The 22,557-nt window shown below is 41.7% G+C and overlaps 1 protein-coding gene across 6 annotated transcripts in view; it reads right to left on the bottom strand.

Moving 5' to 3' along the window:
• Positions 1-2,414: 2,414 nt before the first annotated feature.
• Positions 2,415-22,557, bottom strand: part of SYK (spleen associated tyrosine kinase) — a 38,601-nt gene continuing 18,458 nt past the window's right edge. For 2 of the 6 annotated variants that reach the window (XM_083702030.1, XM_083702031.1), the window contains exons 2-14: positions 21,658-22,109; positions 20,593-20,753; positions 18,754-18,892; positions 17,255-17,336; positions 15,787-15,827; positions 14,306-14,374; positions 11,478-11,592; positions 10,128-10,299; positions 7,813-8,022; positions 7,001-7,187; positions 6,235-6,375; positions 5,428-5,540; positions 2,415-4,301 (exon numbers count right to left, since the gene is read on the bottom strand). In XM_083702030.1, coding sequence (XP_083558156.1) covers positions 4,229-4,301; positions 5,428-5,540; positions 6,235-6,375; positions 7,001-7,187; positions 7,813-8,022; positions 10,128-10,299; positions 11,478-11,592; positions 14,306-14,374; positions 15,787-15,827; positions 17,255-17,336; positions 18,754-18,892; positions 20,593-20,753; positions 21,658-22,065 — 1,911 coding nt within the window. In that variant the 5' untranslated portion in view covers positions 22,066-22,109 and the 3' untranslated portion in view covers positions 2,415-4,228. The remainder of the gene's footprint in view (positions 4,302-5,427; positions 5,541-6,234; positions 6,376-7,000; positions 7,188-7,812; positions 8,023-10,127; positions 10,300-11,477; positions 11,593-14,305; positions 14,375-15,786; positions 15,828-17,254; positions 17,337-18,753; positions 18,893-20,592; positions 20,754-21,657; positions 22,110-22,557) is intronic. The other 4 variants (XM_083702032.1, XM_083702033.1, XR_014555960.1 and 1 more) reach the window with 3 other exon arrangements.

The raw sequence follows: 22,557 nt of genomic DNA, 5'->3' as shown, positions 1-22,557 counted from the left end.
TGAATTTTATTCATGTTTTTATACTGTATTTTATGCTGCTTTTACAATTAAGCTGATTTCTGAATTTTGAATTTTATTCATGTTTTTATACTGTATTTTATGCTGCTTTTACAATTAAGTGTTTTAAATTTGTTGTTAGCTGCCCTGAGCCCGGTTTTTGAACCGGGAAGGGCTGGGTATAAATAAATTACTACTACTACTACTACTACTACTACTACTGTTGTTTTAATGAAAGTGCAGTCTATAAATACAGTGGTACCTCGGGTTACAAACACTTCGGGTTACAGACTCCGCTAACCTGGAAGTAGTACCTTGGGTTAAGTACTTTACCTCAGGATGAGAACAGAAATTGTACGCCAGCAGCGAAGCGGCAGAGGGAGGCCCCATTAGCTAAAGTGGCACCTCAGGTTAAGAACTGTCTCAGGTTAAGAATGAACCTCCAGGATGAATTCAGTTCATAACCAGAGGTACCACTGTATTCCAATAAACAAACAAACAATGCCAGGACACAGATCTCACGTGCTTTCCTGTTAGGATCCTTTTTATTCTCTCCCTTTCACCTGATCTAATCTATTTTAAGTTGCAGTATTTACAAAGCAGGGACGCGGGTGGCGCTGCGGGTTAAAGCCTCAGCGCCTAGGGCTTGCCGATCGAAAGGTCGGCGGTTCGAATCCCCGCTGCGGGGTGCGCTCCCGTTGCTCGGTCCCAGCGCCTGCCAACCTAGCAGTTCGAAAGCACCCCCGGGTGCAAGTAGATAAATAGGGACCGCTTACCAGCGGGAAGGTAAACGGCGTTTCCGTGTGCGGCTCTGGCTCGCCAGAGCAGCGATGTCACGCTGGCCACGTGACCCGGAAGTGTCTCCGGACAGCGCTGGCCCCTGGCCTCTTGAGTGAGATGGGCGCACAACCCCAGAGTCTGGCAAGACTGGCCCGTACGGGCAGGGGTACCTTTACCTTTACCTATTTACAAAGCCCCCCCCCCGAAGAAAAACGTAGTTATCATGCTCACTTTCAGAGTAAACTGTTGTGAAGACACAGCCATTTTATCATCTGCTCACTAGATGGCACTGGCCTTAGCTGCATTTGGATGGAGTCAGGAGTTTCCTCTTGCTGTTTTGCTTTTTTTTAAGACTATGTACACACCGCTGGTTTAAAATGCAGTGAAGTCACACCCCCCCCCCCGTGTTTCAAGGTGTATTTGCACCTTTCTGTTCACATCAGTATGCTTTGATGTGTTTCCACCTCGCCCGCAGTCTGTCCACACCAATGGGCAGAGAGCAGGCAGGGATGCAAACTGTCTGGTTAGTTTCCCGCTGCAGTCAGTGCTGGATTTGGGAAAGCCACATCAAACCACAACATTTCCTGAAAACTACAGGATAGTTCTGCATCCCAGGTAACATTGTGTGTACACAGATTCAAAAGCCACCAGTGGGAGGGCAAATTTTTTGTCTAGCTTTCTGAGAAGTGTGTCTCCTAGCCTTCTATAAAAATTTTCAAACACTATGAGTAACTTAAAAGGACTAATGGCATGCAAAATGTTAGGACATTCTACACCTTATAGGAATAATACAACCACATCTCTAGATGGATTCACCGCCAGTTTGAAACTGCCGTCAGCACCCCGCTAAATGGACCAATCGTGTCACTTAGGCTTTTATTGTTCCTATAAGGCACAGGTCTGAACTGTTTTGCCCTTGTCCTCCCGCTTTCCCTGGAAAACCTACTCTTTATTGCTAAATCGGAACAAACGGCAATCCACGGGAAATCTGAAAGCAGCGGGGCAAATGGAAGTGTGAATGAGCCCTTCATTTCAGGCAGCTATCAAGGTTCCCAGTCCTATCTTCAGCTTCTGAGTTTACAGCAAGCATTGCCTGCACCCTCTCAAGAACATCTTTGCAGCTACGAAAGCTTAGGAACATTAAAACATAAACTGAAATGTGTAGGCAGCTGAATTTTGCACCTAATACGACAGCCTGAGCGTATCAGCATTCCCACAGAACCACAATAGATATAGATCAGGCACAGGCAAACTCGGCCCTCCAGATGTTTTGGGACTACAATTCCCATCATCCATGAGCAATGGTCCTGTTAACTAGGGATGATGGGAGTTGTAGTCCCAAAATATCTGGAGGGTCGAGTTTCCCTATGCCTGATATAGATGTCCCTGGGCAAATGAAAGTGTCATTTCCTGATGACTGGACTTCCAGTTACCTTGCCCGCACTCCCCAATCTACATCACTCACAGATTTCTATGAACCATAGGCAGGGCTTGTATGAACCACAAAATTCATACAAGGAAGGGCTATCACCACAGTCCTAATGCAACTCCCACCGCCATCCGTGGAATTTCTCGTGATATAAATCGGCCCCGAACAAAGGCAGAGAAACCAGACCAAGGAAAACAAACAGCCAGGAAAAATTGGATAGGCAGATGTTTGTTTTTCAAAATCAAAATGTAGACCATATGAAATAATACAAGAGAAGCGTTTTCTGTACATAAATAGGCAATGAAAATAGAAGTTCATTTTTTAAAAAACCGTTTTAAAAAAGTCATTTTGCATTCATAGGACCTAGTGCTAAGATTTCTGAATCTGATTGTTTGGCATTAGTTTACATTCTGCGGCATTGCTTGATTACAAAGAGATATTCCATTTTTTAAATGTCATGATCCTCTCTATTTGTTGCATATGAGGTGCTGAAAAGACTCAACTGTTGTACCGTTGCTCATAGGGGAGTTCCTGCAGTCCCATGATCATTTTGGCTGCTGGTCTTCAGGGACACAATTAAGGCAACAAAACCACATCAGAAAGCTCAGTTTAAGGCTGTGGAATGGATCCAGCACTGTTTAGGGGCAGTGCTTATGCTCGAGACAGTAAATCTAGGGGCCCTTCAGGGTGCTAGGGGAAGGAAATTCAGGGGTGCGCCTTCCGCCAGCCAGCAATAATGCAGGCTATGAGGGCTTATTTAAAATGTGACAAACTATGCATGGGGACCAGTGAAAGGATTCCTGAATATTGGGTGCTAAATCTGAAGGCTCTTGCTGCATTCCTTGGTTGAGTCACATCTAAGCCTCTCCATGTAAGCAAATCCTGAGATGTGCAGTGCTCACCTGGAGATTCTGAGGGGCAGCAAAAGTATTGCCAAAGGTGATGCCCATCAACTCCTGTGTCTTCCCATGGAAGTACTTTTCAGCAGCCTACAAGATGGGACAGTCACACTGGATTGGTGGCTACAGCCTGCAGATACCGGTTAAGATTAGTTGCACTGCTGGTGGATAGTTTGTGTATTTTATTTACAGTGGTACCTCAGGTTACATACGCTTCAGGTTATAGACTCCGCGAACCCAGAAATAGTACCTTGGGTTAAGAACTTTGCTTCAGGATGAGAACAGAAATCGTGCAGCAGCGGTGCAGCGGAAGCAGGAGGCCCTTTAGCTAAAGTGGTGCTTCAGGTTAAGAACAGTTTCCTTCAGGTTAAGAACAGACCTCCAGAACGAATTAAGTTTTTAACCCGAGGTACCACTGTATTTTGTTACTCTGAAAATTATAGTTCATTTTTAAAAATGTATACTCAGAAGTCAATCAACAAGAATCACTGCTCAAGTATTTCCTTAGATATTGTAGCCTTAAGTTATATAGATCAAGAAAGAGGGCGTGATTAGGCTGCTGATGTGGAACATAGCCTACAGAATAATTAAATTTCTGTGTTCAATAGGACTTAACAGTGAGGAAGAAGTATTAGAAGAGGCCAAAGCAAGGCTCTTGTTTAGCACATGAACAACACACTACTTCTGCATTTTGCATTGGCAAACACAGTTTACGGCTGAAATCGGCTACTTGAAGCAGGCTCAGGACTCAGTTCCGGTCTAAAATCAATCCCTGTGTTGACTGTCCCAAGGAAAGGTTATGCAAGTGGCAGTATCAAATAAGGCACTGAATATCTCTTAATAGCATTATAGGTATTCTACTGAGAGCAGGAAAAGTCCGTGGGGACAGTCTGCTCGGTTCTCCAACACTTTTACCAGTCCAACAGCATCAATAGGTTAAAAGCACAATTAATATCCAAAGAACAAGTGCAACCCCACTTGGAAAATGATTCCTGCAGAAATGCTCTGAAAAGCTGCAAAGGCATCTGTACAGCAGAACTCTTTTCACCGGAGAGCATCTTCATTCTTCATATTTGCCTCCTGCATGGTGTCTCCATTTGCAGCCATTCAGTACACAGTGTTCTTATTGTGCCATGTCATAGTAGAAATTGCGCAGCCTGAACTCCACCGCAGAAAATCCTGGCCGATCATCGACGCTGTAAAAGAAAGACATTTTGTTTTTGTTATAGGCACACACATCCTTTGTTCTCTCCTCATTTAAGTCCAGATGGGCAATTTCCAGCCATCATTACCTCAAGACCAAAAGTGGAGATGGGTTTTGACCACATGTGCACATAATGCCACAAAATGTTGCTCCCCAGCAATGTCAAGAAGGTCCTGAGAGGCACTAGGTGGAAGTTTGTGAGGGCAGTACAGACATTTAGCCCCTAGTTCCGACTCAGCAATAAACAGCAAGCTGCCTTACACCAGATGAAGCAAGGGAATAATGGCTATGAGAAGAAATGCAGGTAGTTGAAGTAAAACTGCAATTCCTGGCTGCAATGTGAATACAGAGTCTATCCCCTCCACAAAGGGGGTGGGAGCTCTCAAGGAGAACCTTCCTTGAAGAGCACAAGCAGAACTGGATCAGCAGCCAATAATGCTCCTTTGTCTTATACAACTTATCTCAGAGATATAGATAGGAGTTTCCCAGAAAACGTACTTAAAGGGGCCCCTAGAACACCATCCCCTGGAATTAGTTTGTTTTGGGTTCCCATGTGACAGAGAACATTTGCTGAGTGTTCATCATCTAAGCACCCTACTGCAATAATTTAGGGCACCCTCATCACTGAAGGAACGGTCTTCTGTTTGTGAGATGTGCCGAGAACATCGCTGTACTTTTGAGGTGTTGTTTTTTTTAAAAAAAAACACCCCTTTGTATATTTTTAATCATTTTTTTCATGTTGCACAGCTCTTGTAGCCCAGTGTTCTGCTCAACAAGCTTTTGCCAGTCCGTTTCTGAAAAACACTGTACCAGAAACAATCAGCTGCTATGTAGCTGTGCACAGTGGTTATAAAAAAGTTACATTATCTCGTCTAAAAGCTATATTGCAATTTGGCTTGCAGGGCATTACTTCTCATTTTCATTACTGTGTTAAGTAGGGCAACAATTATTGTTAATTCACATTTTATTCCTTTGGCTTGAAATGTTCCTTCAAGGGCAGTTTGCATCTTTTTATTTCATGGTTTAAAATGCAGGAAAAGCGAAGACAGTGTGGGGAGAGAAAAGCACAAGAAATCCAATATTTTTATCAGAAGAAACACAAACATGATGATGCTTACTCATATGTCCAGCATAATTTCATTAACTCATAGACCTCAGGTGGGCAGTTTTCTGGACATTCCATTCGCTCTCCTCTTTCAATCATCTGAGCAACCTCCCCACCTTTCATACCCTGCAACAGAATGAGAAAGGATTTACTTATTTTTGTCAAACTCAATTATTTAGGGACAAGTGATGCTCTGCAGCAACATGGAGTGTAGAGTGCTCCTCTTCCTGGTTCCAGCATCTTTATTCTGCTCGTGGCTACCAACCCAGATGTGCTTCCTACCCCCACAAGTCCATCAGCACTCTGTGCCCACTGAGCATGCTGAATCTGCGTTTTTGGCTTTGAGTTGGGTAGGCATATTTGTGCTGAATCCCACCTATACTAAATTCTGCGCTGAAGTCTAGGGCAGCTTTCTCTTCTATCCCTGGGGACATTTAAAAATAGATTGTTAGTGGGAACCAGGAAGAGACCGATCCAGACAATGAGATAGTTCTTCTCACATTCAGATATGGCTACATATATTTCTCTGTTCTCCTGTTCCAGCCACTCCACTCACCCTTCATCTCACTTATCCCTTTATTTCTCCTCTCAATCTATCACTAGTCCATGTCACTGAGTTATTATAGGGCTGTTTGGGGTATCCCGCCCCTGTTTGTTTCCGCAATTTTTTAATACTTGAGCGTGCATCAGCATGACTCCGAGTCTGCTAGTGGTAAGATCTTGTGTTCCAGTGGTATGGTTTTGGCTACATAAGCACAAGCACAAGCACAGAAAGACCTGAATCTGTATTTAATGAAGGAAAGCAACATATAAAATGTACCTTGTATGGCTTTTGCCCATAGGAAAAAGCCTCCCACATTAAAACACCAAAACTCCAAACATCGCTCTTGCTCGAAAATTTGAAGAAGTTCATGCATTCTGGAGCATACCACTTGACTGGCCATTTCCCATAATGTTCTGCCTACAGTGGTGCCACACATAAAAGAGAATATTAGACTAATAATAATAATAATAATAATAATAATAATAATAATTTATTATTTATACCCCACCCATCTGGCTGGATTTCCCCAGCCACTCCGGGCTGCTTCCAACAAAACACTAAAATACAATATAACACAGCATACAGCAACAAGAGAAAGGAATTATGATTTTGCAGAGTTTCTTTTGACACCATCAGAGGGGGAAGGTTAGTCACTGGTGGATCTAGTTTTCCCAGTACTGCATCATGTTGTGAGCCGATGATGTCATCAGTGTGTGTGTGTATGTGTACACTGATGTGTGGGCAACCTGCTAGAATCTACTAAGCACATATAACATAGCTGTACCTGCAGCCTCCAGGCCCCTGCCTTACTCAGCTCCCAGCAGTGATGGCTTGCATGTTGTAAATAAAAGTAGTTTCGAGAGTGTTTGTAGCAAAGGAAAGATTCCTTGCAGAGCCATGCCTGCTGCCCTGATCATGTTTTGTGTTGAAGGACAGCTAACAAATTTTAAACTACAATGACAGTGCATGCACATCACAGGAAGCCACAGTGACACCATGAGAAGAAATCTCAATCGAGACAAGTTACAGGGTGAAATAGTACCTTGTAATAATCATTAGAACCAAGGGCTTTGGAAAGTCCAAAGTCACTGATTTTGGCATAATGTTGTGTAACCAGCAGTACGTTTCTCGCAGCTAAATCTCTGTGCACAAAGTTGTTTTCTTCCAAATATTTCATCCCCATGGAAACTTGATGAACCAGCTCAATTATATTCTTTTCTGCGACATCTCTGAAAAACCAGAACTAGTTTACTACTTTAGCAATTTGTAGTAAATTTTCATTCCTTGTTATTCCATTCCACTTATTTTGTTGGTAATTAACTAGTTGTTCCTGGATTTTGCTTGTGTGGAATCCAATGTTACACAAGTAGACCTGCTCTTCCTTTCCTGTCCCTTAAAGCCTTCCCCCCATGAGCTAAAAATCTGTTTCCAAGGGTTAGCAAACTATCCAGAAAATATTTTGACGGCATGTGTCCTTTTGCTTCCAGTCAGAAACAGACCCTTTGCTTTCATGTGAGTGAAGGGGAGACAAATATCTCATAACTAACTAAATACTTATGTTACCAATCCATTATGTGCTTACACTTTTCAAGAACGAAGAGATCCCATCTCAAAGGGATCCATACTGGAGAACAAACAGTAATGATGTACTCAACTCTTTTAGAACACATGTTCACCTTTTGACTGAATTTCACAAATGTGACGGAAAAGTAGAACTTCTTTTTTACAAACCAGTAGTAAATGTGCTCTTGGAGAAAATAAAGCTTTGGAAAACTACTCAAGCTAGTGATTAGTCCATCAGTTTTGCCTATTAACACACAATAATTCAATAAATAATACGGACGGCCAATTTACCTGTGTTTTATCAGATATTTATTTAAGGGGCCAAGTTCAGCCATTTCCATTACCAACATCCAGGACTCGGCCTCACATATGCCTATCATTCGGACAATATATGGGTTATCCAGCTGTTGCATAACATTTGCTTCTCTCAGCAGTTCATCTTTTAAGGAGGGGTCGTTGCTTTCGTTCTTGAGAATTTTCACAGCCACTGTCTTCTTTCCCCTGAAAAGAAACCACCAGGAAACCTACATTATATGCTGTGCTCAAAGTTTTCTTGTCTGTTTGCCATGTGCTCAATCTATCCAGTTTCTGCTTCCAAATGCGGCTGCATGCAACACCTCAGAGGAGGAACAGGCAACATTGCATTGCATAATTCATGCACTCTAAGTCCTTCTAAAGCAAAAGCTATGAAGCAAAATATACGGGCACAAATGTGGTTAATTGGTTTCTTTCCCACTGATGGGGAAAAGGGAGCATTCTTGGTGGTGGTATAAGCACTTAAAATTGATATATTCTGGTCAAAGGCACAAGTTCTTGTTGTCAAAGAAGAAAAGGAAAGCTTTGCTGTTTGGTGCTTATGTATCAAAACAGGTCAAAGACCCAAAGTTATGAAAACATACTGTATTGTATTCAGGAAGCGTATTTAAAAGGGAATAAACACGACATGCATAGGGCAATGAGCAACGTACACACGACGGAACACTGTTTGTTAGTCTGTTTCAACAAGTGAATCTTTTGAAAACACATCCCAATGGCATTAGGAGACAGCAAGGTTTAAAAGCAGGCAGAAATTCAGCAAGTGAAGTCTTTTTTTTTAGTATGGTAATACAATTATGGGGAAAGCTCCTCTAGTTCACATAAGATGCAGGTCAGACATTTTATTAATTATGTGTGGCCTGGTTCATCCATCCACCTTACCCCAACAGAGGATAAAATTTGTATACATGATACAAAATGTATACAAATGTGTGCCTTCTTGTGTCACTGAGGCAGAGAATCTATGCAATTTAACTACTGATTTTCTTTAGGGAAAACAATGTATGGGATCACACATTAAAAGCTTTTGCTTTTTAAAATTACTGAGTCAAAAGGACTTAATATACCCTTAATGTTAAAAAGGCCACCCCAAAATAAAACATTATGGATTGTAGAAAAATAAATCATAGTTATTTTATGGAACATACTCTGGTGCCAAATCTATATAATGATTTTATTGCATTAGCCATGCGGCCATAGCACAACATACATAGAAACAACAACACAAAATGGGGGTGGGGAAACAAAAGTGTATGCCGTTCTGGGCGAACACTCTGAGAAAATGGGGACAACAAAGGCAACGGGAGGCTTAAAACATCGAGTGACAGAGAACACAAAAAACAGGTTCGACTGTGCGGCGCATCGACTACATCTGTGGTATTGGTGCCAAATCATCTTCTCTAACCTGGTGATCTGCAGGCAAGACTTATGGGAGATGTTGTCTAAAATATCCAGAGGACAACAGTTGCGGTAGGCTGTGCACATGATGAAGGAGGCATGGCAGTGCCACCCTCTTGGCACTGGAAGTGCTTTTGCTTGCTGCAACGGGGTGTAGGTGAGTTCAGGGGAGCTCTGAGATGGTGGTGTCAGTACACACACCTTTGGGATGCCAACCTGGAGGTCCCCCCTGACCTGGCTCTCATACCCCACTCCATCCTGGACACCTGTGCTACTGATACAGGTAAAGGTAAAAGGTAAAGGACCCCTGGATGGTTAAGTCCAGTCAAATAGTGACTATGGGGTTGCAGCGCACATCTCGCTTTCAGGCCGAGGGAGCTGGCGTTTGTCTGTGGACAGCTTTCCGGGTCATGTGGCCACCATGACGAAACCAGTTCTGGCTCAAGGGGACACCGTGACGGAAACCAGAGTGCATGAAAACGCCGTTTACCTTCCCGCCACAGCGGTACCTATTTACCTACTTGCACTGGTGTGCTTTCAAACTGCTAGGTTGGCAGGAGCTGGGGCAGAGCAACAGGAGCGCACCCCCTTGCAGGGATTTGAACTGCTGACCTTCTGATGGCAAGCCCAAGAGGCTCAGTGGTTTAGACCAGAGCACCACCTGCATCCCTCTACAGATATAAGAAGGCAGGGCAGGTCCTTCTCTCTCTCTCTCTCTCTCTCTCTCTCTCTCTCTCTCTCTCTCTCTCTCTCATATGGGCTTCTATTGATTGAGGCAAAGGAAGTCTGGTCCAGGGCTTAAGAACAGCAGTATCATCAAAGGAATATGACAAATAAAATAAAATAATAGTCAAGAGGGAAGGATGGTAAGATGACAGCATTTCAAAACTTACTTTTTCATTTCATAGGTGCCTTTTTTCACAGTGCCAAAATTACCAGAACCAAGTTCGTGGTCTTCCAGGACCAGCAGACTTCGGTCCAGGGTGACATTTTTAGTTTTTATCTCTTCTGGGTCTGCATATGGACTCTCGTAGACCTCTGTGTCCATGGGCAACCTCTGATCACCTGGGTGTTGAACAGCAGAACAGGTTTAGCTTTTTCTGGCACACAAATGTTTCTGTGCTCCCTGCCTGTCAAATGTTAGTACTCTGCCTGCTTTCTCATCCATTTCACCTCCTATGCAGTGCAATATGCTGGCAACAATCCCTACCGCTATTTGGCAAGCCTCTTTCATTTCCGGACTTCCCTCATTGATATCCAGTTCTGCAGCAAAGACTTTTATGTCAAGTCCTCCTCCCAGACTCAATTTAGCTGCACTTCCATTGCCGACTAACTCCTACCTTATCCCACCTTCAGTTCCCATTTGTCAGCTCTTCTCTCCAATCTCCCCCTGCTGTGCTGCTTAACAGGCACCTGTTTGGCTTTCATCTCAATAATGGCTTTCCTAAAATTTCACACGGGCATCATGGGGTTTTGTACTTTTCTCAACAGAAGGGGTTCTGAGAGGAGCTGGGTTTCACTCAAAATGCTGTGTACCTTTTCAAGTAGCATATTCTCTCACACACCCTTGCTAAACATTGCTAAACTGGAATTTATTTACAGTTTAGAAGAGAAAATAAATGCCTTTCCATGGGTACCAGCCCTCACCAGTGACAAGGGCTGTACCAAATTGAAACAGGACGTTTCTCAGTTTCTCTCTGAATTACCGGGTCAATTGCATGAATTTCTAGTTGCCGTTATTTCTCTCCAGCAATATCAGCATCTGAAAGTAGTGGTATTTAGAATCACCTTACAAATCTTACAATTTTAATTTGTAAACTGCTTGGAGATCCTTTTGATCAAGTCGTTTATGAATTTTCTAAGTCAGTAAGTAAGTAAGTAAGTACAGATAGCTGCAAAGATGTAGATTGGTGACAAATATACTGTATTTTTCTGTGTATAAGACTAGGTTTTTCCGCTGGGTTAAATCTGAATCACCCAAAATAGGGGGCATCTTATACACGGGGGCGTCTTATAGACTGAAAAATACGGTACTTGTTCTAAATAGGAAAAGCATTTCCAGGATTTTTTTCTTTCTTTCAAAAAAAGGTTTCTGCATTATGAATGGTCACAATTACTCAGGGTTCTATCACTCTCCATGTTTAGTGCCTCAAATATTCTACAGAAAAGTCTGTCCAGTGCAAAATAAGAAGGAAACTTGGGGAACAACTATTATAAAAAGAGAACTGATTTCAATTGCCTACCTTGCTTTACACGTGGCGGCCCATAAGGGTTATCTGAGAAAGCGGCAGATGGTAATGATGTTGTTGATGTTCTAAAAGGTAATCCAGAATCATCATTCCGGACAGGTAAAGGTGGCTGTGGCACACAAACAGATTTTTCCATTAGTACATATTTGGGGTATTAAAGAGAGCATGATAAGAAAAATTAAGCAATGAAAGATGTAGGCAATGAAAGCATGAGTAAAGAAAGCGACCGAAGCTTACCTAAATCTTCAGATTGTTTCTTACATATCTGTGTCAGCAAGGTAAGAGACATGCTGCTAAAGCAGAAAAGGATTCTGGCAAGTATTTCGGAGAACTTCCTGATGAGGGAATTAACTAATGCAGGCATAGGCAAACTCGGCCCTCCAGATGTTTTGGGACTACAACCCCCATCACCCCTGACCACTGGTCCTGTTAGCTAGGGATGATGGGAGTTGTAGTCCCAAAACATTTGGAGGGCCGAGTTTGCCTATGCCTGGACTAATGGCTTTGTGTTCAAATGAGAACTCAATAGCAAATAAAGTTGGTCTTTTTCAAAAAACCTACATCTGCTTAATCTGGAGCTGCTCAGTCTTATTCTTCCAATCAGTCCTATGCTTTTCATGGATTCCCTTTGATGGCACATGCAGCATATAAACAGGTCTCCCGCAAACTCTGAATCGGTAAGCTTGAGAGTGAGCCCAGGTTGACACATTTACGAACATTTGAAATGAAAGTGGCAGACATAGGTTCATCCCACAAACCATTTCCACCCTCTCTAGATGTTTGCTATTGTGCTGAGAACTCAATCATCTATGTCTCTGGCCCTTTTCAGCGTAAGTCAACAAAAGGTCAATACTAAATGACTGAAACGCACCTCACATTTTATTCTGTCTGCAACCAGTGCCGACAGCTGGAGGGCACTCAGGTCAAACGGGTGAAATTCCCAGAGTTCTGGTGTCTGGAAAAGTTCTGCCACCTCTATCTGTGTTTACCTAGTTTTCTCCAGTTAAAGGTCAATGCATTCTTGAGCCAGGAGTAGATTGTGTACAGCAAGGACACTTTGCCAACATGGTACCCTCCAGATGTTTTGGTCCACAACTGTCATCAGCCCAGCCAGGATGGCTGTCCAAAACATCTGGAAGTTACCAGGTTGCCAAAGGCTGGTGTATAGGGGAAAAAAAATGCATTGTGGGACCCAGCGCCGCGTCTATGTTTAAAAGCAACATGTACACCCTGGGCCTTTCTGTTGTTGAGCTGATCTTTTAAATATTTACTCTGTAAATTTTGATGGGATTGCAGTGGAATGAGTCCAGGGCTTGTGTCACTCAGTGTAACTTGCAAAGAACAGAGATCCTGAAAAGAATTTTGGTGTTGTCTATCAGCCTTACTCTTGTTTAGATTCCTGCATCTCTACCAATCAGTAACACTATTAAAGATGCCTGGGTGAAGAAAAAAATGTAGTGTTTAAGATAAGACTGATTTAAAGGGAAGTCATGTCATCAGACAAATCAACTCTATTCTCTCCGCAAAGCAAGCAATTGTACCCTAAACATTTTTACTCAGAAGTAAGTCTCTAAACACTATAGTACAAGTGCACATCTTCTGGAATAACTATAAAAAGTGCATGCATATATTATTTCTTGTGTATCCAGTTAATATATGGAAATGGGAAATTGTCACTGGAACAATACATTTAAAGGGGATAAGTAGTGAGCAAAACATAGATATGAGATTCCCAACTGACACTCGTTTCATACTTTGGTACTGTACTTTCACTTGCTAGGGAAGATGCAAACTCTTGACTTTCAACAAAACAGAAAAACACCAAGACAGGAACTATGGAATACCTGTGCTTCCTGCCCTCTCAATATTTTTAAATTTTGTCCTAAGCCACTGGTCTTTTTGCCAACTAAGTAGGGCTAAACCAGTTTAAATGTTTGAAGATTTACTTTTAAATACGAGGTTTGTTCATATCAGAATTCATTAGGACTAGCATGAAGGAGATAAGAAGTGAAAATTCACAGAGAGAACTGATCTGGCCCAACGTTATGGGAAAGAAGCAGGCATGTGCCAATCTGCTCCACAAATTAGGAAGTATTTTTATTTATATTTTATTTGTAATGTAACATACAAATGGGCACCATTCATCCATTTGTCCTCAAATAAACCTTTTTGCAGGAGAATTAAGGATTAATTTCAGCTTGTAGCCACTGTGACTGGCTTTTGCATTTCCAGCAATCATTGTGTCTAAAATGCATAGGTCTTGGAATTGGGTAGGGTGGAGTGGGGGCAGGAGAGTACATATGCTCAGTGCTAGCTTTCATGTTATTAGCTAGTACAATAGTGGGAGGTAGAAGAACAGAGGGGTGGAATATCTTCTCTAAAGAAGCAGGGACAGTTGTTTTCCACATTTCCCATGTTTCAGAGAGAGATAACTCACACAAAAACTAAGATTTAAAACGAAACTATAAATATTGTTTCACTGAAACATAAAGGCAGTTTTCAAAGATGCACCCACACATGTGATACTAGCTTGTTTTCAACTCCATTCTACCAAACTGATCTCATTATTATTACAGTTATGAATATTATGGCACAGCATGTTGGCAACAAATAAAATGCAATCACTTCTTTTACATAGCTAAATTTGAGCCATGGGTTAATTATATTAGGCCAGAAGTAGAAGCTGAAGAAAGTTGCCAAATGTGCACAGAGCGTTAGCAGCAAGGCATGGAGCCAAATCATTGAAAAGAGCTGTAAGTGAGCTTCATGAGGGTAAGTCCTTCCACACATTTGCAAATTTACAAAACACCATGTTTATGCACCTTTTTGCTTCCCGGCTTTGGGAAAGTGTATGACTTGATTCTGGTGAAAATTCCACCTGTTGACCAAGTCTAGAAACCATAAAGGATATCAAAAGGATAAATAAGTGTATCAGAAAAAGTAAGAAATATTTCACACACACACATTTATTTTCTTTAGTCATTTACAATAGTGGTTTCCAAACTTTCTACTGAGAATAGGACTTGGTTGTGAACTTTTGCATTTTTAGCCAGGATTCACATACAAGGACCATCACTTTTGCCCTGTACGCATCCTTTCTAATATGCAACATCAGACTGTAAACCAAATATTTCTTTTTTAAAAAAATGAAAGCACCTTCATTCTCTTCAGCCCAGTTCATCCATGTAAGCAACTCAACCCAACTCAAAAGAGACTGCTCCACTTTGCAATCTGTTTGTACAATGTATTTGTCCTCCTGCATGCATCCAGGAGTTATCACCATATTGTGCTAAACTGCAACAAGTGAAGGTTTGTACTGTAAAAGATGCTAGAAGCACAGCTGTGTTTCAAGCGACCACCCATGAATTGGGTGTAAAGGAGAGAGAAGGGGTGTGGCAATTTGAATAAGTGAACAAACTTTTAAAATGCATCTCCATTCAGTTTGAAGTCAATGCTTTGCCTCCTTCAGCAGAGATGAACGTTGACGAGAAAAGTTTTATCATACAAGACAGAGCAGGAATTTTCAAAAGGGCTCAGTGCTTGAGACCATGAGTTTTCATTTCTCGTGTTCTGGTTCCTGTCATTCACTCTCCAAATGGCTTTTATGGCCCTCTGTAATGTCCTTGCTTCTATACCATTTAAGAAATGTTCCCGTTATTTTTTTCTCCACCCAGTTCTCTTATCTTGCTTTCTCTCACTATCTACTCTAGTCCTTCAAATCCCTTGTGGAACTGAATTTTTGGAAGAACAATGATTGCAGAGCAAGCAAATACACGCAGAACATCTTAATTTAAATTATTGTGATTTTATAATTGTATTTTCTCATATCTAAATTTGAACTGTTGTGGCAGAGAATACATCATACACTGTACAAAGTGAAACAAGAGTAGAAGCCAATTGGTGCCACTCCATGGATGCAAAATATGGCTCAGTCAACAGCACAGGAAAGAAGATTTATCATGGTGATTCTTCCCAATGCCCTTCCCTAACCTGCTCTGGAAGTTTGGAGTAATTCCCATACTTTCTACTGTGGAACGACACCAACTGGAGTCCACCCACTGCAGACTGGAATACATGATATTTTCACGCCCAAATACTTCCTATGAAGAATTAAAAGCCGGAGCAAAAAAATCAATCCACATAATGTCTAATGCTATTGCATGTAAAACACACAAATATATCTGAAAATTATAGCAAATGTTCATATATTAAGAAACTCAAAAAGTGAAAATTAACCATCCTTGAACTTTATTTTATTATTAAAAACCACCATAAATGCTTTTCATCAGTAGAATTTTCTTACCTTGCTGAAATTAGGCCTATGATCCGGTAGGGTGAATACACCTAAGATAATGAGGTACGCTAATTACTATTGCTGCTTTTATCAAAATACATTTCGGGGGGTGGGGAGAGACAGGAGAAGAACACTCTCAAGGGAATAAATATGCAAACATCAGTGTAGCTGTGGCATAAGAAATGAAATTACTGAACTAACAAGAAATGAACGCAGGAATCAGCCTTATACAGACTCAAGAGCACAGCTGCACCCAGCTCAAAGTCATCTTGCATTGATTAGCTGTGGCTCCCCAGTATTTCAGAGAAGGGTCTCTCCCTGGACTGAACATGCCAGGGACTGAACAAGTAACCTTCTGCATGCTCTACCACTGGGCTATGGCCCTTCCCCTGAGAAGATGGCACAATACGGGTCTTCCCTGGGCAAAGTGCCGGGACATGGAGCTTTAAAGCACAGATCAGTACCAGCATGACGCAAAAGGAATTTTGGATGAGCCCCAAGTGACTCTGAGGTTGCAGCAACCTGATAAATATAGTCTTACTCGAGGAAAAGGCTAAGGTGTAAACCCTACACAAATTCAGAGTGGAGTCCCTAAGGCAATTGGATGGCACCTTGTATGCCTTCTTTTGGCAACTCCTGCAGCCAAACTGGTATCAAACGTATTGCTCTGCTTTCCTTTGGAGTATTATCAGCAAGGCTGAGAGGGCGGTCTTGTCATCTGGGAAGCCCAGGACCTCCAGACACACTGTCTAGGCTTGTGCCACCAGGAGGTCCCTTCTGTGCTACAAACACAGCAGTTTGACTTCATTCATGGAGATCGATGGATGCCAGCAACTATCCATGCTATGCTCTGCTGTTATTAAGCCCCAAGACTTGAAAGGGTTTCCCTGATGCAAGGTGCAGCACTAAAAGGGAATTTAAAAGAGATTCCGAGAAAGCCCTGGCCCACTTGCTTAACATAGGGTGTTGGTGCTTTACACATTTGCACTGCTACAGGTAATGTAAAATTGGGCAACCTATGGCTGCAAATCTGTTTGAAACTCTGGAGAGCCACTGTGGACAACAATGAGCTAGACTGACCAATGGCCTGACCTCCTTGTCCCTTATACACAGATCAATCATTATACCAATAAAGGCTAAATGAATGAGTATACACGAATCAATCACTGCAATCATCTGGAGAAGTCCTCCTGACAGTCCCACAGTTCTTATATTTTTTCAGCTTCCGCATTTACTAAGACTTTTTGTGTAGTGGCACCAGTAATTTGGGAGACCGTTCCTACTCGAATCATACAGGTACCTACAATTCCAATATCCTATCAACCTGCTGAAACCTTTTTTGATTTACCAAGTGTTTTTAGAAAATTTATTGGATTCAGTTATGTATTTTACGCTCTTATAATTTTATGGATGCTTTTCATGTACACCACCATGGGGACTCAAATTCTACATTTTAAAAATAAACCCAGTCACTCACCATTTTTCAAGTTAGGATTTGGAACTGGATCTGTGATGATTCTTAGAAGTCCATCTGCTTTGTAGGAATAATGTTCCACTAGCTATCATGAGAAGAAAACAAATAAGAAAGAATAGACTAGAAGGAAGGAGAAATAACAAGCTACTGAACTGCTACAGTGGCTTAGGGCCAGACATTTAGCTAATCATTTCTAGTTAATATGTAAAATCCAGCCACCTGTCCTGCTGCCCTCTATGGGTTCTCTGGTTCTCAGCTTCAAATATTTCATTTTGTTTCCCCACTTCTGAAGCCAATAATTTTATCCCCAGGCAGCTCCACTTTCTCATTAGCCATTAGTCATTAAGTTATCGTGGCACCTGCTCCCCTTAGGTCAATTTTGTGGTGAGCAAAATACTGTAGCATAGGGGTGGCCAGGAGATTTTACCATGAGCCACAGAAGAATTTATATGAATGGAGACCTTTGTGAAGAGATTCCGGCTGTGCCCCCTGGAAAAGAGTTCATTTTGCAGGAAGGACACAATTGGGTCACCAATTAGCACTCATTAGCTAAGGATCCCATGCCATACTTCAAGCATGACAATGTCCACAATAGCCCTGTTCACACGTTGCCTGCATGTAGACCATACCTGTTTTGATGATGGTGTGTGGCAGCAGTTTTAGCCAAGCCCCCAGGTGTTTTTCCTGCAACAAATCTATCTTGTGTGCATTGCCTGCTGAAAAATTCAAATGCATGACCGCTATTCACTTGCAGGGCTTTCCATGTTTGGGGCCCCTGTGCAACTGGGCATCCCGACTTCATGTAGTCCCTATATGAGTAGTGTCTTGTGCACTGGAATAGTTGTTGCAGAATAAGATCAGACAAGAAGGGTGATACTGAAGCCTGGCCCTGCTCTGCAAACACAGATATATCCTACATGTGAGGTACTGAGTATCTCCACTCAAGAAATGTCATATTTAACTTCCAAACACATATGTTACATCTTGCTTACAGTGATGCAAAAGCAAGTGGTATGTACTTTGGATTCAAAATTCAGTCCTTATCCTGCCTGTGCCACTTCAGAAATTCAAACCCCTCCCTCTCCCTCTCTTTCATACAGACAGCCCAATAACAGAGAACAATAGAGATACTATGCAGTATCTCATATATGCTAGGACTCATTAGGTCTCAACCATGTCTTCAAATACCCTGAGCCCTATAACTTATGAATGTTCCTCTGGACATGTGCAGAGCTCATTTCTCTCATTAGTTCACAACACGTTATCCATCCTCTCCAACCACATTAGAATTAAAGAACCAGGTTTACAGAGCAAAAGACACGACAATTTCCCCCGCTTTTGACCACAGTTGGTAGGACCAGTATTATTTGAAAAGTGCAATACTGAACATTTTTTTGCAAAACACATTTAGACTATGGACCCACGACAACGCAAAACTCCTGTTGTCTATGCTGTCAATATGCAGACATAACAGACAGCTCAGCGAGTGACACTTGACAAACCTGGCAGAGTGTATCAAATTTCTTTCCCTCTGGGATTGAGAGTTTCCCCCTCTTGTCCTTCTCAATACGATAATGTACCACCTTTCCTTCATTGAGCAGACAGAGAGCATAGGATCCCTGATTCTCCTTTTCCCTGATTCTGCAAAGAAAAGAAAGAAATAAACAAAGGAACAATTTTCAAACTGCAGAGAGTTATTCTTACGTAAACAAATATGAGGTTAATTCTTCTCCACTGTTATTACCTGTGTAAAGCTCTCATCATATTTTCTACGGTCTTCAGAATTACTTTTGTCACCCACAACTTGTCTAATAGCTGCTGGAGACAATAGTGGCATACTATCCACCCACCCTCAGACCCCAAACTAGCAGCCAAAGTACAGCTCTTTTCCCAATTGAGATTCGACAGACTGAGCAGTATCCAGAAAAACAGCCATGTTTACTGACTGGTGCAGTTACCCAGACCATTTCGTAAGGATTATTGGGTTCCTTAATTCTCATAATAATCCCAATTATTATAAAATAATAATACTTCAGAATATTACTCTGTCATAAAACAATACCTTCCTAGCTCCTTAATATTCATTGGGAAGTTTTAAATGTTTGATGTTTTATTGTGTTTTTAATATTCAGTTGGGAGCCGCCCAGAGTGGTGGGGTATAAATAATAAAATTTTATTATTATTATTAACAGGCACTAACCTCTACAAGTTCTCACTTCCCTGCAAGTTACACAAAGGTCCCCCCAAGTGTGGCTTGAATTTATTTTTTACAGAAAACATCACACCCTTAAAAGTCAGGATTTCCATTTTTGTCTACTACAGCAGTCCTTCATTTTAAAAACAACTGGCTTCCAAAGTGAAGGACAGATGCAATGTGGTAGGAAGAGAAAATCTATTGGCTTATCATACTTCTTTTATGCCACAGCCTGGGGTGGTAGTGGGGAGAGAGGCACAACAACTAATGTGATTTTGCCTAGTCCAAGCTACATGGGTGAGTCGGATTTTCCAGTTCCTGAATTACTAGAACACTGTGCACTTCTTGGCCTATCTATAAATAGGTTACGTAGCTGTTAACAGAAATAAAGGCAACCATGCATTACAAATGTTGTTATTACATAGGACATAGTCAGAGAAAAGAGGAGAGAAACCCCAAAATATAAAACATGAATGAAATATGGGACAGGGATTCACTTAATTTGTTCCACCACAAAGAAATTCAGGGCCTTTATGCCTGTCATGAGCAACAGTGTGGTAGTGACCAAACAGTATTTTCAAGAGCAGTAAATTCTGCTTTTTGAGTAGAATTAGGTAAGTTATCTCTGTCTTTATAAAATTTGGGTTTGCACACAGTCAAATCAACAATCTTACACAAAGATCATTGGGTTTGAATATACCCAACAACCGACAGGGATTAGGACTTGAGATAATAAAACAGTGGAAAGTGCTTGGAACAATTAATGTTTCCAGTATGCTGAAGAACACCACATCACGATTGCCTCTCATAGAAAAATAGTTATAAAGTTGGTTAATAACAGTTAAAGTATAACCCACTGTTAGCTTAACAATGTTGTTTTGAAAAACACTATCCCATATCCATAACAAGAAAAAAGGGGAGTCAATTCAATATTCCATAAATAAGTTACGATGTCTCGGCAAATAAGCCAATAAATGCTGCTTCCAGGAAGGCAAGGCCAGATGGAAATATAGATGAGTAAAGATAAATATACTTGGCAAACTTTGGTATTGTTAGAAATAATGACTCTACTACTTAGTCTTCCTACTGCAGTTCAGGTTGTCGGCATTAAGCCTCTAGAAATTGCAAGAAAAACATGTTTACTTACAAAAATTTCCCATTGGTCCTCGTGCCCAGAAGAACACGCTGTTCTGATTCCTCCCGAGTTATTATCCCATGGAACCAAGGCATTCTCAAATGTGCTGTTGTAGCAATCAATTTCTCTAACTGTGGTTTCTGACTAATAATCGCTTGCTCAAGGGCATGGCCCTGCACAGTAGGGGAAAATGGGGGAAAGTTGTAAGAATACAAAATAAGCAGTTCCAGAAGTTGATCTAAGTGCTGGGCATATCCAGAGTATTTTGCCTGTGTGTGTGTGTGTGTGGCAAGTAGCCATGTTTAGCCCAACAACATTTTAAGCTATATTAAGCAAAGCACTTTTTTCTGTATATCTCATGGGTAGGCAAACTAAGGCCCGGGGGCCGGATCCAGCCCAATCGCCTTCTAAATCTGGCCCGCGGACGGTCCAGGAATCAGCTTGTTTTACATGAGTAGAATGTGTGCTTTTAAAAAAAAATGCATCTCTGGGTCATATGCATCTATGCATCTGCATCTATGCATCTGTGGGGCATAGGAATTCATTCATTTTCTTTCTCCAAAATATAGTCTCCCCCCCCCCCCCGCAAGGTCTGAAGGACAGTGGACTGGCTCCCTCCCTGCTGAAAAAGTTTGCTAACCCCTGGTATATCTGTTTATTAAAAAAACTGTACAGTTAGTAGTAGAGTAGGCTACAATACTTCAAAAGGCACATTTTAGAAGGCAAAAATAAAATGTCAAATAATCCAACAGATTTCATAAAAGACTGACCCATGCAAGAAAACATAGCACCCTAAAATCTACCCTGTGCTTTTGTGACAGTAAATTGGATCGCTACATGGATTTTGAAACTGGAAAACTTAAAGTAGTCTCCACCCCAACCCCAACCCCCGCCTGAATAGTGCTGGCAAGAATGGTATTTTTCTTTAGCTGGGGAATTTTGTCATTTATGCTCACAGTGCTTGGGTGCCATTGCAAAAGTGTGAGGTTTCACTTCTTTTCTTATTCTCCTTCACACATCTCCATACTCACCAGGTGTCAAATGCAAAACAGAAAAACACAGGAGAGCTAAACTTACATGCAAGTTCCACGTTCGTTTCACATAATCCCTAATTAGATTTTCCTTCAAGTCCTCAAACTGGCTTGTTTTTGGTTCCACTCCTGGTGGTCGATGACACGGTTTCTTGAGCAGGCAAACAAGACCATCAACTTCATCTGAGTGGTAGTTAATGAGTTCTATAGGACTCCTGTGGGACTTTCCTCCCGTAATGGCGTAAGAGCCACTCATTTCCCTCTCAATGGTATAATGATAAACTTTACCACCGTGAACCATGGACAAAGCAAAGCTACCCAGATAGTTGCGGCTCTGTCGCAGGAGATACAGTCCATTGCTCAGCCCGCCTTGCATCAGGTAGTCTTCAGCTTCTTCACGTGTGATGTTGCCAAAGAAAAAGCCGAGGTGACTAACAGGATTAGCACTTGCCATTTTTTCCTTTCACTTCTTAGTTCTTTATAGTGATTATTTTGTACCTGTAAGGAAGGAAGAAATTGGCTGAAGAAATGTGACCTCATATTAAAGTATATCACCTTGAGGGCCACATTTGGGATGCACACAACACAATGAGAGCCCCACATGTAGCCAAAAGGATGCAATGCTGAACTACAGGTAATCTATATTTTGGTGATTCTTTTACCCTTCATTCCGTGAATTGTGATGAAGAGCCATGGTTGATGAATGCTGATGAAGAGCCATGGTTCTGACTATTCTCTTACAAATCTGTTTGCCCCCACTGCCATGAACTAAACTAGACCAGAATCATTTCCCTATTAATAGGTGGGAGACAATGGGGGGAAATACAGTGGTACCCCGGGTTACAGATGCTTTGGGTTCTAGACTCTGCTAACCCAGAAATAGTACCTCGTGTTAAGAACTTTGCTTCAGGATGAGAACAGAAATCGTGCTCCGGTGGTGCGGCAG

The sequence above is a fragment of the Podarcis gaigeae genome (genome assembly GCF_964106915.1).
Source record: "Podarcis gaigeae genome assembly, chromosome: 11".
NCBI classification, from domain to species: domain Eukaryota; kingdom Metazoa; phylum Chordata; class Lepidosauria; order Squamata; family Lacertidae; genus Podarcis; species Podarcis gaigeae.
Note: the sequence above shows the minus strand (reverse complement) of the source record. Positions and strands in the feature narration are given on the sequence as shown.